This window comes from Bison bison, unplaced genomic scaffold, assembly GCF_000754665.1.
Source record: "Bison bison bison isolate TAMUID 2011002044 unplaced genomic scaffold, Bison_UMD1.0 scf7180017864080, whole genome shotgun sequence".
NCBI classification, from domain to species: domain Eukaryota; kingdom Metazoa; phylum Chordata; class Mammalia; order Artiodactyla; family Bovidae; genus Bison; species Bison bison.
The window spans coordinates 1,742,148-1,757,083 of NW_011494652.1; the positions used below are offsets into that span (position 1 = coordinate 1,742,148).

At 61.6% G+C, this 14,936-nt stretch overlaps 1 protein-coding gene across 1 annotated transcript in view; it reads left to right on the forward strand.

Annotated features, from left to right (window-relative positions):
• Nucleotides 1-14,936, forward strand: part of SHANK2 (SH3 and multiple ankyrin repeat domains 2) — a 563,331-nt gene that overhangs the window by 252,778 nt on the left and 295,617 nt on the right. The window contains exon 13 of the mRNA XM_010837814.1: nucleotides 9,091-9,406. Coding sequence (XP_010836116.1) covers nucleotides 9,091-9,406 — 316 coding nt within the window. The remainder of the gene's footprint in view (nucleotides 1-9,090; nucleotides 9,407-14,936) is intronic.

Here is a 14,936-nt window from a genome sequence, read left to right on the forward strand (position 1 = left end):
GCCCTGAGCTGAGTCTGTGCCCTCCGGCCCATCCCGTGCGCCTCCTGGGTCAGAGCCCCTGCCGTGTGTCTGGTCACCTGGAGCCCTGGCAGCCCTCGAAGCCCCGGGATGACTCCAGCTGCCCACACCCCCAGGCGGGCAGGACACGGCAAGGACGCTGAGGACGCGCCTGTCCATCGGTTGAGGCGGGCCTCCTCCAGTGCCTGGCTAGGCCTCCTCGTGGCAGGCAGGACCAGGGCAGACGTGGGGGTGGGTAGAGGCCGGATGGGCACAGCAGGGAGGTGACCACAGCCCAGGAGACCGCCTGGGGGGCTTGGAAAAGGGCCTGGGAACACTCCAAACAAGGTGGAAACCGGACGGGCCACCTCCCTCTCCTCTGGTTCTTCACTCACGTCCAGAGCCTTGGGAGCACCACTGCCCCCTCATTTGCAGAGTGATGGGGAGCTGGACACTGGGCCTGATTGATGTGCCGTGGAACCGAGAAGTGCCCCCAGGGTGGACTGCTGGCCTGGCGACCCTGGGCAGCGGCAGATTGGGGGGTCTCTCCAGGGACTGGATCCTTCAGGGAGACTTCCTGGAGGAGGTGGTACCCAAAGAGACCGTGTAAATGCATTCTAAGGGACCTGGGAGGGCTTATCACAGACACGGAGCCAGGGTGGGGGCCAGGGAGACTGACTCGCTGTTCACTCACAGAATTTTTTTTTTTTTAATTGTTTATTTAGCCATTGTTGGCAGCCTTCAAACCCAGGCACTTACAGACGTTACTATTACTGATTTGCTCCTCGCCTCCTATGTGGCAGCAGCATGCACATCCCCATCGATGGAAGAGGAAACAGGCAGAGAGAGACATGGTGCCTCTCCCGGGGTCACAGAGCTGGGAGGTACAGGCGCTGGGACTCGACCCCAGAAGGCTGACCACCCTGCTCCGTGCTCCACACATGACTCGTGCAATCCCACAGCCGACACTGGGATGCGCCGGGCTGTTCCCACCTTGCAGGTGGGGCATCCGCGGGCTGGGGTGTCAGGCCAGCCCAGGGCCGCCAAGCAGTAAGACACAGAGCCGGCCCCTGAGTCGGATGCTGGCCGTGGCCCCATGTCCGGTGCTCGGCTGCTGGCTGGCATGGGGAGGGAGGTGGGCTGACCGTCCCCGCGGAGCGGCCCTGCAGACTCTCACCAGGCGTGTTTATAACACCTGGCGTGTCTTCCCTGCCAGGACTTCATAGCGTCTTGAAATGTTCTGATGTGCGAAGAGCCTTTTTTATATGAGAAATGAAATTATTTTCAGCCTGTTGTCAGGCAGTTGTCAAAAGACATGGCAAATGAAGGGCTCAGACAGTGAGGGCTTGGAAGGCAGGTCTGAGCGAGGGGGTCCAGTCAGTGGGGTGCAGGGGCCGAAACCGTGCAGGTCCTTAGGGGAGTGGGAGCAGATGGAGGTGCTCACGCAGAGTTTATTGTTGGTTTATTACCTCCTACCGAGGGCTTGGCACCGGACTTGGGCTGGCTGGAGCCGAGCTGATGGCTAACGGGCCAGGCCAGGTGGCTGACAGTTTGGGGTTCATTCTGAGGTGACCGTCTTCCTTCCTGGAAGCTGTCCGATTTGGGGAGACTCCATCTAATCCTTCCTCCTGATTTTTGTCCTTCGAACAGCCCCCCAACTCAAAAGATGCTCAGTCATCCTTTGGGGTGGGTGGGCAGGTGAGCAAGTGGACAGAGTCACCCCATGCCATCCCCGCCCCCCCCCACCGCCACTGGCCACCCACCTCACCCCAGCCCAGCTCAAAACCAGAATCTTTGCTGTCCCTTCTCCCCCTCGTTTGGAATGAAGTCCAGTTGAAACCAAACCTCAGCAGTGTGGCCAGCACAGCCTCTAGCGGTCACTGTGGTTGCTCCACGAAGGACCCCGGCAACAGAACAAGGGTCTAGGAGTTGGTGGGAGGAAAGCTCAGCCATCTGTGTGCGTCTGAGCTCTGACACCCCCAAACCTACTTTACTTCTTGGGATGAAGTCTGTGCTCTGAACGCCTCAGCCTTCCCTTCCAATCAGTGTGTGGCAGGTGTGGAAATGGTGTCGGTGCGACGAGAAAGGAGACTGGTGTGCGTGGGTGCAGAGCCAGTACATGGGTAGTGAGCTCCCCATTGCTGGAAGTGTTCAAGGAGAGCATGCCTACCAGAGGGGAGGAACTTTACATGGACGGGATGGGTGGGGTCAGGAATGGACCGCCTCCCTCCTGGCAGGATTTCTGGTCCGGGGCCGGGCACACAGTAGGTCTGCATGTGAACCTAAGCTCTTGCTGCTAATCTCAGAGGCTCGTTTGCTCGGATTCCTGAAAGTGGCGATCGGAAGGCCGTCTGCTTGTTAGAGGAATGGGAGTGGGAATCTTCGGGCTGAGGAGTGCTTCCCGGGGCCCCTCACATCCTGTTATGTCCAAAGGCTGCTCTTACGCGCCCACCGCGGCCCTCGTGCAGCCTGGGAGGGAGCCGGGGTTTCCGTCTCACTCACTGCCTCGTCCCCTGGGCCTGCACAGCCTGGGTCCACGCGTGCCCTGGGACGTGGAACCTGGAGGCAGGGCGATCAGGAGCCGGGAGCCCCCTCTGCCCCTGGCCGGCCGGCCTCTTTCCTGGTTCTGGGATTTGCCTCAGACTCGTCTCAGCTCCTGGGCGGGCAGCCGGGGCCCTGTCATTTCCAGAGGGCTCCCAGTGTTTAGTAGCTCAGTCGTGTCCGACTCTTTGAGACCCTGTGGACTGCAGCCCGCCAGGCTCCTCTGTCCCTGGGGTTCTCCAGGTGAGAATACTGGAGTGGGTGGTCATGCCCTCCTCCAGGGCATCTTTCTGACCCAGGGATTGGACCCATAGCTCCTGCTTGGCAGGTAGATTCTTTGCCAATGAGCCACCGGGGAAGCCAGGATTTGTCTCAGAACAGCCCGCCCTTGGGCCAGGAGCCGGGGGCCCGTCATTTCCAGACTCTGCTCCTACTGCGGGCAAAGACACCAGGAGGAACCGTCCCTCTGAACGCAGGGCCGGGGAGGCAGGCTGGGAGTGTCCCCACCTGGGCCATGGGTGGATGCTCTTTGGGCGTCTTCGGCTCTGCTCCCAGCTCGGGGTTGAGGGGTCCTCCTCCCTTGGAAAAGATGTGGGATGTTCACAGGGGCACCGGTGAAGCCACCTCCTCCCGACTCGCTCCTCCCCAGGTCTACACAGGGAGCCAGCGATGGCGGGGGCACTTCCGGCCTGGGGCTCAGTCACTGCCCGCCAGCCGTGGACCACACGCGCTCGCTGTGGACAGCAGAGGCCAAGAGTGTCGCGGGGACTTGGCGCGGGAGGAGGCCCGCGCTCTGGGGTGGCATCAGCTTGAGCCTCACAGAGCCTCCCGCCGGCTCCCCGGAGGGTTTCCTGGGGCCCACGTGGCAGGGCCCCCGCCTCCGGGGGGGATCTCCCCCAGGTCACTGTCACCGGGGCATCCTGTCCCAGCTGGGGCAGACAGCCAGCACACCCCCGATAAACTGGACACCCCCACCTTGAAGATCCCTGACGGTTCCTGCGCCAGGGGGGCACAGTGACAGGCTCCCCACGCAGGCGCGGTCGTACCCTTGTTGGTTTCTGCATCTGAGAGAGATGCTTCTGGAAGCTTTGCAGCCTGGCACCCATGTCCGAGGACAGCCTGCCCCTGCCGTCACCCGCTCTGTCCCCCAGGGATGCGAGTGGCGCGGGGCAGGTCGTGAGGTCTTCGTGGGTGAAACGCACCAGTGGCTGAGTGTCCGCTAGGGCGAGTCTCAGACGTGGCCTGGGCTCCGGCGTGGCGGCGAGGGTCACCCGGGGTGGAGTTTGAAGGCAGCTCTAAGCCTTGCGATGGGGCATCGTGGGAGTGAAACGACGCTCACGCACTCAGCTGGTAATGGGCACCCGGTCCGCGCTCTCGCCACCCTGGGCAGACGTCCCGCCAGCCCTGGGCGTCCTGTGGAGAGAGGCTCCCAGAGCTCGTGCCTCTGCTGCTTTTGTTGACACAAAGCGAGCCGACCATATGGAATTCAGCTTACAGGCTCCCGGTGCTTTGCCTCATCTCGTCCCATCTTCCTCTCTCTCTCTCTCCTTATTTTTTTTTCCCTTCAAATTTCAGAAGCAACTCTCTTAGCAACCGAAAAAACGACACTTAATTACAGCCCCAGCAGCAAAGGCGGCAGAACCTGCTCCCGGGGATGCTCCGTTAAGCTTTCGGAAAGGCCTTTCTCCTCGTGTCGAAATAACCCCGTGCCACCTGCCGCGGGGCTCCCCGCCACGGCCCCTCCCTCTGTGCTTGCCGCTTGGGCAGAACTTTTTCCCTGCCGCCTCTCCGTGTGTCTCCCGGACTCCCGTAGGCAACGTGCAGCCTGGCTCGGAGCGGGCTTTTTATCAGCTGCCTGGAATTAGGGCGAGCTTTGGCTGGGCTGCAATCTTAATTGCTTCATCTCTCTTTTGTTTCCAAAAAAAAAATTAGGAAGGGGGATGGAAATCCTGTTTTCTCCAGGGTCATTACCTCCATGGGGGGGAGCCAGAGAAGTAATGGGTCCTTGTGTCTGATTCTTGCCAACGGAAATCTGGGTCACGTTCAGAGATTCCAGAAGACTGGCACTGGCCGCCCAGTTAACGCGGGTCTGGCTCGTAGCTTATCTGGAACCGGGACGTTTTCTCTCCGGGACCGGCTCCCCCACGTCTGCTGGCGGACACACGGCGGCTGCGGAGAGCGAGGAAAAACTTGGCTTTTGCTTTTGAATGAAAATGAGCAAAGCACAGGAGCCGTGCTCTGTTGCCCGGGGCGGGTCTGAGCCCTTGGATGGTCGGGGCTCCGGGCTCACCGAAGCCTCCCGCCTGCGAGCCTCCTCCCCGACGCACTGATCACAAAAGCAGGGGAGCGCGGCTCACATGACGGGCGCGGGGAGCGGCAGTGGGCTCTGAGAGCAGCCTCAGTCTACGCACGCTTGGTTCCCAGCTGACAGACAGAGTATGGGGTGGGCTCCGTCACCAGCGCGCTGGGTCTGGCCTGCCCAGCTATGCTCGGAGGCAGGCAGTGGCCAGACGCCTGCCGCCGCTCCCCAGGTCCAAACTGCTCCGGCGCCCAGGGGCTGGGCCGCCCTTCCCTTCCTCCCAGTCGAGAAGGTTATATAATGAGCGGACCGCTGCCAAAGTCGGAGGGAAAATGAAGTCTTTGTTAAATGCCTTCACCAAGAAGGAAGGTAAGCGGAGAGCCAGCCTAGGGCGCGGAGTGCATGGAAACAAGCAGCTTCTGCCCGGGGTGGCGAGGGGTGGGGGAAGCCGGGGACTCCGGGTCCTCCTAAAATTGCCATTCATTCATCCCTGCCGTGTTAAGGGAGTAATTACTTCTGGTGGGCGACCGGGCTCTGTTGTAGTTGGTCGGGACTGTTAACCCACATGAAGGTGTCGGTTTCATTTTTTTTCCCCCCAAGTCTCCAGCCCCTTGCAGAAATGTAGCTTGTACATCGTTAGTGCATCCAGAGCCTAACTGTTAAGGAACTAAGTCCTGTGGAAAATAGGAAGTTTGGCTCTAACCTGTCCGCTGCCTGGAGGCTGCCGAGCACTCAGGCAGGAGCAAGAGCCCCAGGACGCCACTGGCTGCCCTGGCCAGGTGGGCGCTTTCAGAACCGCCGCTTGGAGTCCCTTGGCCGTCCCCGGGTTGCGGTTTCGGGGAGCGGGTGGGAAATGCACTGTGGCAGACTTTGAAAGTGCATCTGGTTTTCTGCATGCCTTGTGTAATTTGTATTGTGGAAAAGAAACGTATAAATTCATGCATGGAAGGCTAAGCTAAGAAAATATCCACCCACTTAGAGTTTGCAGATTGCCTGGAAGAAGGAAACAGTTGGGTGGAATATTAATCATTTTCAGACAGGAAAAGAGTTATTTCTAACCCTTTGCACATTAAAAAAAAAAAATAAAACAGCAACAACATTTCCACGGCGGGTTCCGGTTAGTTGGTTAAGACAGGGAGCTCTCATTTTATGAAACCTGGAGGTTTATGAAGATGTGAGGTTAGAGGAATTAAGGAGACGTTTTCCATCCCAAGCCAAAAAATAAACATGGAAGAATTTCCAATTATACCACACAGGAGATGAACTTAATGTGAATCTTGGTAATTCAGTGAGATAACGTTCATTAGAATGTTCACCGAAACGTCACCTATGAGAGTCCAGATGAGTAGCTCACTGGCTCCTTGGGGCAGAACGTATTTGCAGAAGTCCCAGCTCTTGTATCCCTTAATCTTCCGAGGGCAGCCGCCCCCCCGCCCCCAACCCCACCGTGAATTGCTGCCACTCTCTGAAAGACCTCTTCCGCCTGGTTCTCAGGAGCGTACAGAAAAGACAGCCTTTGTCTGAGCACATCTGCTTCCACGATGAGCCCAGATTCACCTTCTGGGACTTTGATCTTGGTAACATGTGCTCAGCATGGGGGTTTCAGTTGGGGGCCTGGTGTTCTGTTCACGCTGTTCCCTTGTCCCCTAGACTGTTCTTCCCCTTCGGAGTCTGTTTTAGCTATTGGCAGGGCTCCCCCCAAATTCCATCACTTTCCATCAAGGGCATTTGTAGCTGCTTATAACCATCAGAAAAATAGAACTGACTCTAAGGTCAGGGAAGCTGGGAGCCTCGGCATGAGTTCACATCATGGAGTGCAAGTGTTTCCTGGTCTGGAGGAGTCCCCTCCGAGCTGAGGTGACCCCTCCCCTCCATCCGCACGAGCTCTGGTTTGTCCTCGGGTGGGCGCAGGAAGGATGAGGCAGGAAGTCAAGGGGGCTCTGTTGCGAGCATCTGTTCAAGAGGCTGACTTCCTCTCGGTGCCGTGGTCCTGCAGTTGACGATCTCGGCAGGAAGAGCATCTCTCTCTGAGATCCTGGATCCGCCGTGCTAGTGCGGTCTCCTGTCCCCCCGCCCCCCTGCTGGGCGGGGCTCAGGTCACCCTCAGTCCTTCCAGAAGTCTTCGGGCTGCCGTCTGATGCTGACAGCAGCAGTGACATGGGGGTGGCTTCCCTGGTGACCGGCAAAGACAAACGCGGGACTTTTCCCTAAAATAGACTTTCCCCCCAAAACACTGGACTGATTCCCCAGCGGCCGAGCCCTGGACAGGACAGCCTCTCGGGCCCCGGAGGTGGGAGTCCACGGAGCACGCCTTTCCTGCTCTCTGTCTCCCTCCCGGCTGGGCTGGCGCTGAAGAGCTGCTTTGCTTTGAAGAATTTGGAGTAGATGTGAGTGATGGTGCGCCTTGCCCTGACAGAGGGGCTTCAGAGGAAGCAGGCTGGCATCACTGCTGGAAAAAGCGTGACCTCCCCTTGGGTCACTTCCAAGTTCTCACCAGCCATACCAGCCAAGATGTGAATTCCAAGCGTGCGTCCTCGGGAAGCCTCGTGCCATGTCCCTGCGGCTTCCCCAGGCTGGCTGCGTGTGTCTGCTTTCCCAGGACGGTCCTGCCTCCCAGGGAGGCAGCGAAGGGTGCAGTGGGTTGCAGCTGTCTCGGTGGAGCTCTGCCAGCACCACCTCTGTCCCCACAAGCCCAGCCCTCCAGCAGGGGGTTGCCCAGGTTCTGGGTGGGGTGCAGCTGTCCTTGGTTTCCATGACGGACTTCACCACCTCCGACCTCGGGCAGCCGGGGCGGTGGACCGTGTGGGGCTCGGTCCTGAACTCGCCTTTCTCCTCTGAGACACTGGTGTTCCCACGTCCCAGTCAGCCCTCCAGGAGGGCGCGTGTCTTCCTGTCGCTCTGCAGTCTGGTTTGTGGAGGGCCAGCTCGAGGAGGCTCGTGTTCTTTGCTGCTTGGCGTGGCTGCTTCCCTGCAGCCCAGAGGCTTGCGTTTCTGTAGACACCGCTTCTTGCAAAGGACGGGCTTCCCTGGTGTCTCGGCGGCAAAGAATCTGCCTGCAGTGCAGGAGATGTAGGAGACATGGGTTCCATCCCCGGGTCAGGAAGATCCCCTGGAGGGGGGCATGGCAACCCCCTCCAGGACTCTTGCCTGGAAAATCCCATGGACAGAGGAGCCCCGTGGGCTACAGTCCATTGGGTCCCAGAGAGTCAGACACGTCTGAAGCGACTGAGCGTACACACTTGGAAAGGACACTCTGTTTCTGGCTCCAGCCCTCAGAGAAACCTGGGGTGCCGACCACGTGGGTTCCAGCCCTCGTGGTACGCAAGGACCGTGTCCTCGTTCTGAGCCCCTGGCTGGGCCGACGTCCCAGAGCGAGGGGCTTGCCTCCAGTCTAGAACATCATGAGGAGCGTGGTGAGGTGTGTCCCCCACCTCCTGTTTGATGCTTTGCTGCCAGTCCCGGTTTGAGCGGTGGAGACAGGAGCACACTGGGTTCAGGCAGACGGATTCCCACCAGTAGAGCCAGGGGGCCACGTGTGTTTGCCCTGCCTGTAACAGCCCCACAGACGGGGCGGCTCAAACATTCGCTGTCTCCAGTCCTAGAGGCTGGAATCCCAGACCCGGGTGTGGGCGGGGCTGGTCCTCCTGGGATCCCCCCACTCCTGGGCATGCAGACAGCCGTCCCCTCCCCATGTCCTCTCAGGGTTGGCCCTCTGTGTGTTCGTGTCCTGACCTCCTCTTCTTACAAGGACCCCAGTCCTGTGGGATTAGGGCCCCCCAGTGACCCCATTTTACCTTAATCACCTCTTAAAAGGCCCAATCTCCAAAGACAGCCACATTCTGAGGTGCTCAGGGTCAGGCCTCCAGCTCCAACCCCCAGTGCAGGTCGCGGCGAGGAGGAGGAGGGGCTCCGCGGCTGCCTGGTGTCTGCCTGTCCTTGCTGTGAGCCGGGGCAGCCAGTCGTCCACGGTCTCCGGGCCGCTGGAGGCGTGGGCGCGCGGATGGAAGTGGGACCCAAGCCTCTTCCATCTCAAGCATTGGCTTGAGCCTCCATGCAAGGGGGGTGCTCCCTGCCTCCACCCGTGTCTGCTTCTGTGTCAGGGCGAGCTCTGCACACGCGGGGGCCCTTGGGGGCTCAGCACAGAGCTCGCAGCGTCCGTGTCCTGGGCAGCTGGTGGGGGGAGGGGGTCAGGCACCTCTCCTGGATGACGGTGCCACACGCGCTCACCCGCGTTTCCCCTCTCTCTGACCCAGTGCCCTTCCGAGAGGCTCCGGCGTACTCCAACCGCAGGCGGCGGCCCCCCAGCACGCTGGCCGCCCCGCGGCTCCTGCTGCGCTCCAACAGCGATAACAACCTCCACGCCGGCGCGCCCGACTGGGCTGTCTGCGCAGCCACCTCCCACCTCAGCCTCTCGCCCCAGCTGCTGCAGCAGACGCCCGGCAAGGCCGACGGGGCCGCCAAGACCCTCGGGAGCTACACCCCCGGGCCCCGCAGCCGGTCGCCCTCGCTCAACAGGCTGGGCGGAGCCGGCGAGGATGCCAAGAGGCCCCAGCAGCCCTGGCACGTCGGGTAAGGAGCGACCTGGGCGGTGGGGGGCGCGGGAGGCGTGGGAGTCCAGGGGGACCGGGGAGGGGGCATCTCTGTGCACGCGGCCCTGGATTCTGGACCTCGGGGTGCCACCAGAGATTGAGCAGGACCCCTGCTTGATTCCAACCAGGACGCTAAGAACACTTGAAAGCCAGAGCCGGCGACTGTACCCGGCAGGGTGGGCGCCCCACTGGGCTCCTGGGCCGGCTTGGGCTGCGGCGGGTGCCTGGGGCTGTTTCCTTTCCTTGTGTGTCCACTTCAGGGTCTTAAAAGTGAAGTTTGTTCAGAGAAGGAGCTGAGGGCGGCCCGCTCTGGGCTGAGAGCTCCTCCAGGGGCCACGTGGGGGTTTTTGTTTGAAATAGAGTTTATTTACAGCGTTGTGTGAATTTCTGCCGTCCCACAGAGTAACTCAATTATATACATTCTGTTTGTTCTTTTCCACCGACGTTTATCCCAGGAGGTTGGGCGTAGGTCCCTGTAGGGCCTCGTTGTTCGTCCGTTCTGTATGCAGCAGTCTGCTCTGCGAGCCCCAGCTTCCCCTCCAGCCCCCTCGCCCCTGGCAACACGAGTCTGTCTGTGTCTGTGAGTCTGTTTCACAGGTAGCTTCACCGGTGCCGTATTTTAGATACCACGTGTAAGTGATGCCGTACGACTTTCGCTCGTCTGACTGGCTCCACTCACGTGATCACCTTTAGCTCCATCTGGGTTGCTGCAGTGCAGGCCTTGGCTCGATTCCGGGTCGGGAAGATCCCCCGGAGAAGGGATAGGCTGCCCACTGCAGTATTCCTGGGCTTCCCTGGTGGCTCAGCTGGTAAAGAATCCACCTGCAACGCGGGAGACCTAGGTGTAATCCCTGGGTTGGGAAGATCCCCTGGAGAAGGGAAAGGCTGCCCACTCCAGGATTCTGGCCTGGAGAATTCCATGGACTGTACAGGTGCCAAGAGTCGGACACGACTGAGCAACTTAAAAAAAGAAACTGTTGCTGCGGACGGCGTCATTTCGTCCTTTTGATGACCGAGTAACGTGTCATATGTGTGCACCGCATCCTCCTATCTGTCCCTCTGTCGCTGGACAATTGGGTTTCTCCATGGACCAGGCTTCATTGTGCGTGGACCTGAGCCTGAGCGAGCACTCGCATTCGTAGCCACGAGGAGCCCTGGCAGAGCTGAGGGTGTGACGAGCCCCAGCCGGGGCATTGACAGCCCTGCCTGGTCCTGTTCTGTCTGCCTACGAGGCCGGGGTAGGGACGAGGCGTGCGTCTCAGCAGACGCTGAAGCAGCTGGGGCTGGCAACCCCATTCTTGGCCCCTTTCTAGACGGGGAGATAAAGCCAGCAAAGGCCAGACCCAGCATGAACCCCCAGGCATCTCTCTGGGGCGCTCTGGACTCTCCCCGCTCTGTCTCCCGCGCCGGCAGGAGGCTGCAGTCCCTGGAGCTCCAGCTCCCAGGCACAACCGTCCTCTCCTCGCGTGGCCTCCGGCGTTTGTGTGTCCAGGCTGAGCCTTCCTGGCGGTGGACTCCTGGCTGGGGCCTCAGTGCTAGTCGGAGCAAGCAGTGCTGTCCCTGACCTGTCACCCCCGCCCCGCGGTGTCGCGTGGACCCACACGCTGCTCCATGCGCCTCGGCTCACCCCGTCGTCCTCCATGGAAGACCCTGCATCCCCATTTCCCAGATGAGAGCACTGAGGCCGGGTCCTGGAGCCGGCGCAGGTCGTGGGAGTTGTCCTTCCTGAGCTCTGCCCTCACCCTCGGTGGTCCCGGGGAGCCGGCGCCCTGTGCGTTTGGCCTGGCTCGGCGTGTCTGCTGAGGGGCGAGTGCCCACTTTGGTCCAGCCGTCTGCCCGGTGACCAGGTTCCCCGTCCCGCTGCACACCGTTGAGTTGGGCAGGCCTGGTAGGCTGCCGTCCATGGGGTTGCACAGAGTCGGACACGACTGAAGCAACTTAGCAGCAGCAGCAGCAGCAGCAGCCTGCCTGTGGCGCCTCTAGCCAGCCGGGGTCCTTCCTAATGCCACATCCCCAGGTCCGATCACAGATGTTGGGGAGGGCAACCAGGAGTCTGGGTGGAGGGGTCAGTGTCCCGGGCAGTCCTGGGGGAAGGCTGATCGCTGTGACCGGGAGCAGCAGGCCAGCTGTCCAGGCTGCGGCTGTGTGGGTCCGGGGAGAGCCTGCCCGTGGGGACCCCAGTTTCCTGGCCCCTCGGTGGGGTCACAGCCTGCCCCCTCGGTGCCAGCGCCCCCAGGCACACCTTGGCAGTAGGACCCGTGCACGCCTCCCCCTGGAGTCTCATTCTCAGACCCAGCAGCCCTCCTGGCTCTGGTCTAGATTCTCGCTCCGAGTCACCCCAGGGAGAAGCGCCAGGTGCCGGGAGCCGCTTAAAGCTGAATTAAAGGGTTCCCCAGGGGCCTCAAATTCCACTTCACACAGTTAGCTGGAATTATGGCTGTAATTTTAAAGCGAGTGGGTCCCCTTCCTCCAGGACGAAATCTAATAAGATCCTGAAGGCTGGGTGGCTGAGAACTTGCAAAAGCTGCAAAGAAAACACTGCTGCGGAGAGAGGCCAGCCTCGCGTGCTGCAGCGCCCGTCTGCTTGTCCCTGGCGCCCCTGTGCGGGGTGTGCGTGCGCGTGTCTGTGCATTTGCGCCCGCGTGCGTCAGCGTGTGCGCACTGGTGTGTGTGCGTGTGTGTTCGGGTGCCTGCATTTCTGTGTTTGTGTTTAGATGCAGTGTGTTTGCGTGTGTGCATTTTCCCGTACTTTTTATGTCCAAGTGTGCGCGTGTGTGTGTGAGGCGCGCGCGCGTGTGTGTGTGTGAGGCGCGCGTGTGTGTGTGAGGTGTGCGTGTGTGCACGCACTTACGTCTCTGGGTGTGCCTCGTGCATGCCTATGTGTGTTGGGTGTGATGGTGCACATGTTTGCATGGACTTCCGTGTCCGTGTGTGTGTTTGTGTCTGGGTGTGCATGCGTGTCCGTGTGTGTGCGTGTGTGACGGTCACCGCCCCAGCCTGTCCTGAGTGCCCCTACGGGGCTTCCTGGGCACGCTCCCTGGACAACTCCTGGGCTCCTTCCTTATTCACCTGGTGCCTCGTCTTCGGCGACTGTGAAATGAGGACCGTAATGCAGTGGCTCCCTGGCTGCTCCCAAGACCGAACACGTGACTGCACGGCGGTCCTCGCGTGTAACAAGCCCACAGTCCACAGTGGCCTGGAGCTGCAGCTCAGCTCTGTGTCCTCCCGGGGGTGGGGCGCCTGGCCCGGCGGTTCCCGTCACCCCGGCTGTGGTTGCCCTGGGAGAGAGAGGCTGCCGGGATGCAGGGCTCTCAGCGCTGACACTGCTGGCTACCCATCCCCATCAGGGGGCTGTGGCCCCGGCCCAGCCGGCCCAGCCAGCCCCGCCATCCCCGCCGATTCCTGTCCTTCCCTCCCCAGCCGTCAGGGCCTGCCTGGCCCCTGTCCATCTGCTTAGGACCATTCACTCATTCATGACAGCCACTGTGTCCTGACAGGAGCCCACGGGGGACCTGCCCGCAAGACCCTGCTGTGCCAGTGGGAACCTGCCGGGAGCCCTGGCTCCTGGGCCGCCAGGACGATGGCGGCATTTGAGCCGCGTGCAAGCTGTCTGCTTCCACATCCATGCTCAGATGTGAAAGTGGCCACGCACGCCACCCCAGTGATGGAGGGCCTGTGCACGGGCACCGCGGCGCAACCCTGGGGGCTCGAGGGGGTGGCGGCTCAGAGCCCAGCGCTTTCTCGGGACAGACAGGGCCTCTGGAGGGAGGACTCGGCTCCCAGCCTCGGGGTGCCCCAAGCAGCCCCAGAGCGCTTTCTGGCTCTGGCAGACCCTGGAGGTGGGCTGGGGGCACTCCCCGGTCGTGGTGGGGAGAGCCCCGGGCCCACATGGACCTCTGTGTCCCAAGGTCCTGCCCAGTGGGTAGCTGCCAAACTGCTGGTCGCGTCCAGCTCTGTCTCCTTCCTGCTGTGTGACTTTAGGCTAGTTGCTTGTCCGCTCTGTGCCCTTGTCTTCTTGTTTGTCCAGAGGGTCTAATGGGTTTGTGACGAGGGTGAAGCTGAGTGTAGCAGCTGCCACGTAATGGCTCTCACTAAGTTATTCAGGAGTGCTGGCTACTTAGTGTCATCGTCGCCAAGGACATCTTGAAAGACCCTCAGCTGCGGCTGGGCGGGCACAGGAAGGTCGTCCTGGTGACGGCCATGGCTTGGGCTAAGAGGAAGTGGAGAGCAGCGGGTCAGTCGAGTCCTAGCGTTCCAAGCACCTGGGGGTCCCCTCTGGCCGCCCCCCACCACGCCCTCTCCTTGCTCTCTCGCTGCCCACGGGAAGGCTGGCCACTCAGCATCCCTGCAGGTACAGGCCTTGGTGCCCACTTGAGGCCCCGGAAGCCTCAGCCAGGCGTGTGACAGGGACCTCTGTGTGGCCAGAACCGGCTTCGGGCCCAACCTCAGGTGCAGACGGCCTCCCCCAACATCCCCTCACCCATCCCTGGGCCCCTGTGGCCCTGACTGAGCCTCCCGGGCTGGGCCGGCCTCCCCCGGGAACCACCCTTGAGAGCCAGTGGACCCTAGTGCCAAGCAGAGGAGGGAGGAGCTGTCCAGAGCGGAGGTGAGCCCGTGTACCCGCTGCCCTGGCCGGCGTCCTGCCTCGCCTGGAGGCTCTGCGTGCACCTGCCCGAGGCGCCCTCTAGTGGCGCCCACTGGCATGGCCGGTCCAGGTCCCTGAGAACCAGCCTGAGAAGGGGCTTTGCCGGGTGGCTCCATCATCGCCCACCCCCTGAGCGTGGAGAGGAGTAGGACCCCTCCCAGCTGGCCTGTTCTCAGAGCAGCTCTTGATGCATTTTTGCAAAGCCCGGGCCCTGGTCCTGAGGGCCGCCCTGGCCTCACCGGCCCCAGGGAGCGTGTGAGCCACCCTCCTGTCAAAGGAGCTGTTCCCGGGTAGGTTCGGCTCAGCAGAGAGGAAGCCCGCTGCGTGCAGGCAGGGAGGCTCGCTGGCCGGGTCTCCCGCCCACAGGGAGACAGCAGCCCCCACTGGCCGCACAGGTGGGCAGAGCTGGCAAGGTTCCTGCCTCCAGACAGACCCCGGCAGGGGCTTGGCTAAGTCCGCCTCTCGCCTCGCTCTGGTTTCCTTCCCTGAATCGGGCTGTGTGGGCCGAGCTGGGGTTCCCAGAGGTTTCGGGGTGGCAGGACCCTACCCTGCCCTGCACACCCCTTCCAGGGGCTGTTCCCCCACTGGGCAGCTTGAGGGGTGAAGGGCGCCCTGGGGTCCCTCTGGATCACATCTCTGTTCACCTGCAGGCACCCTCGCCCCGCTCCTGGGGACACGGGAACCGGAGGGCAGAGCTGTACGCCCCCAGGGCGCGGGGGCCTGGGTTCCTCGGTGAGAGCCACGGGGTGCTCCCTCCCTCGGCCACACGGACCCAGAAAGGGGGCGAGGGTGAGCCGGGCTGTCCCCTGCCCCCTCGCTGTGCTGCCTGACCCAGGCTGCTAGGGGCATGTCACCCGCACATCAG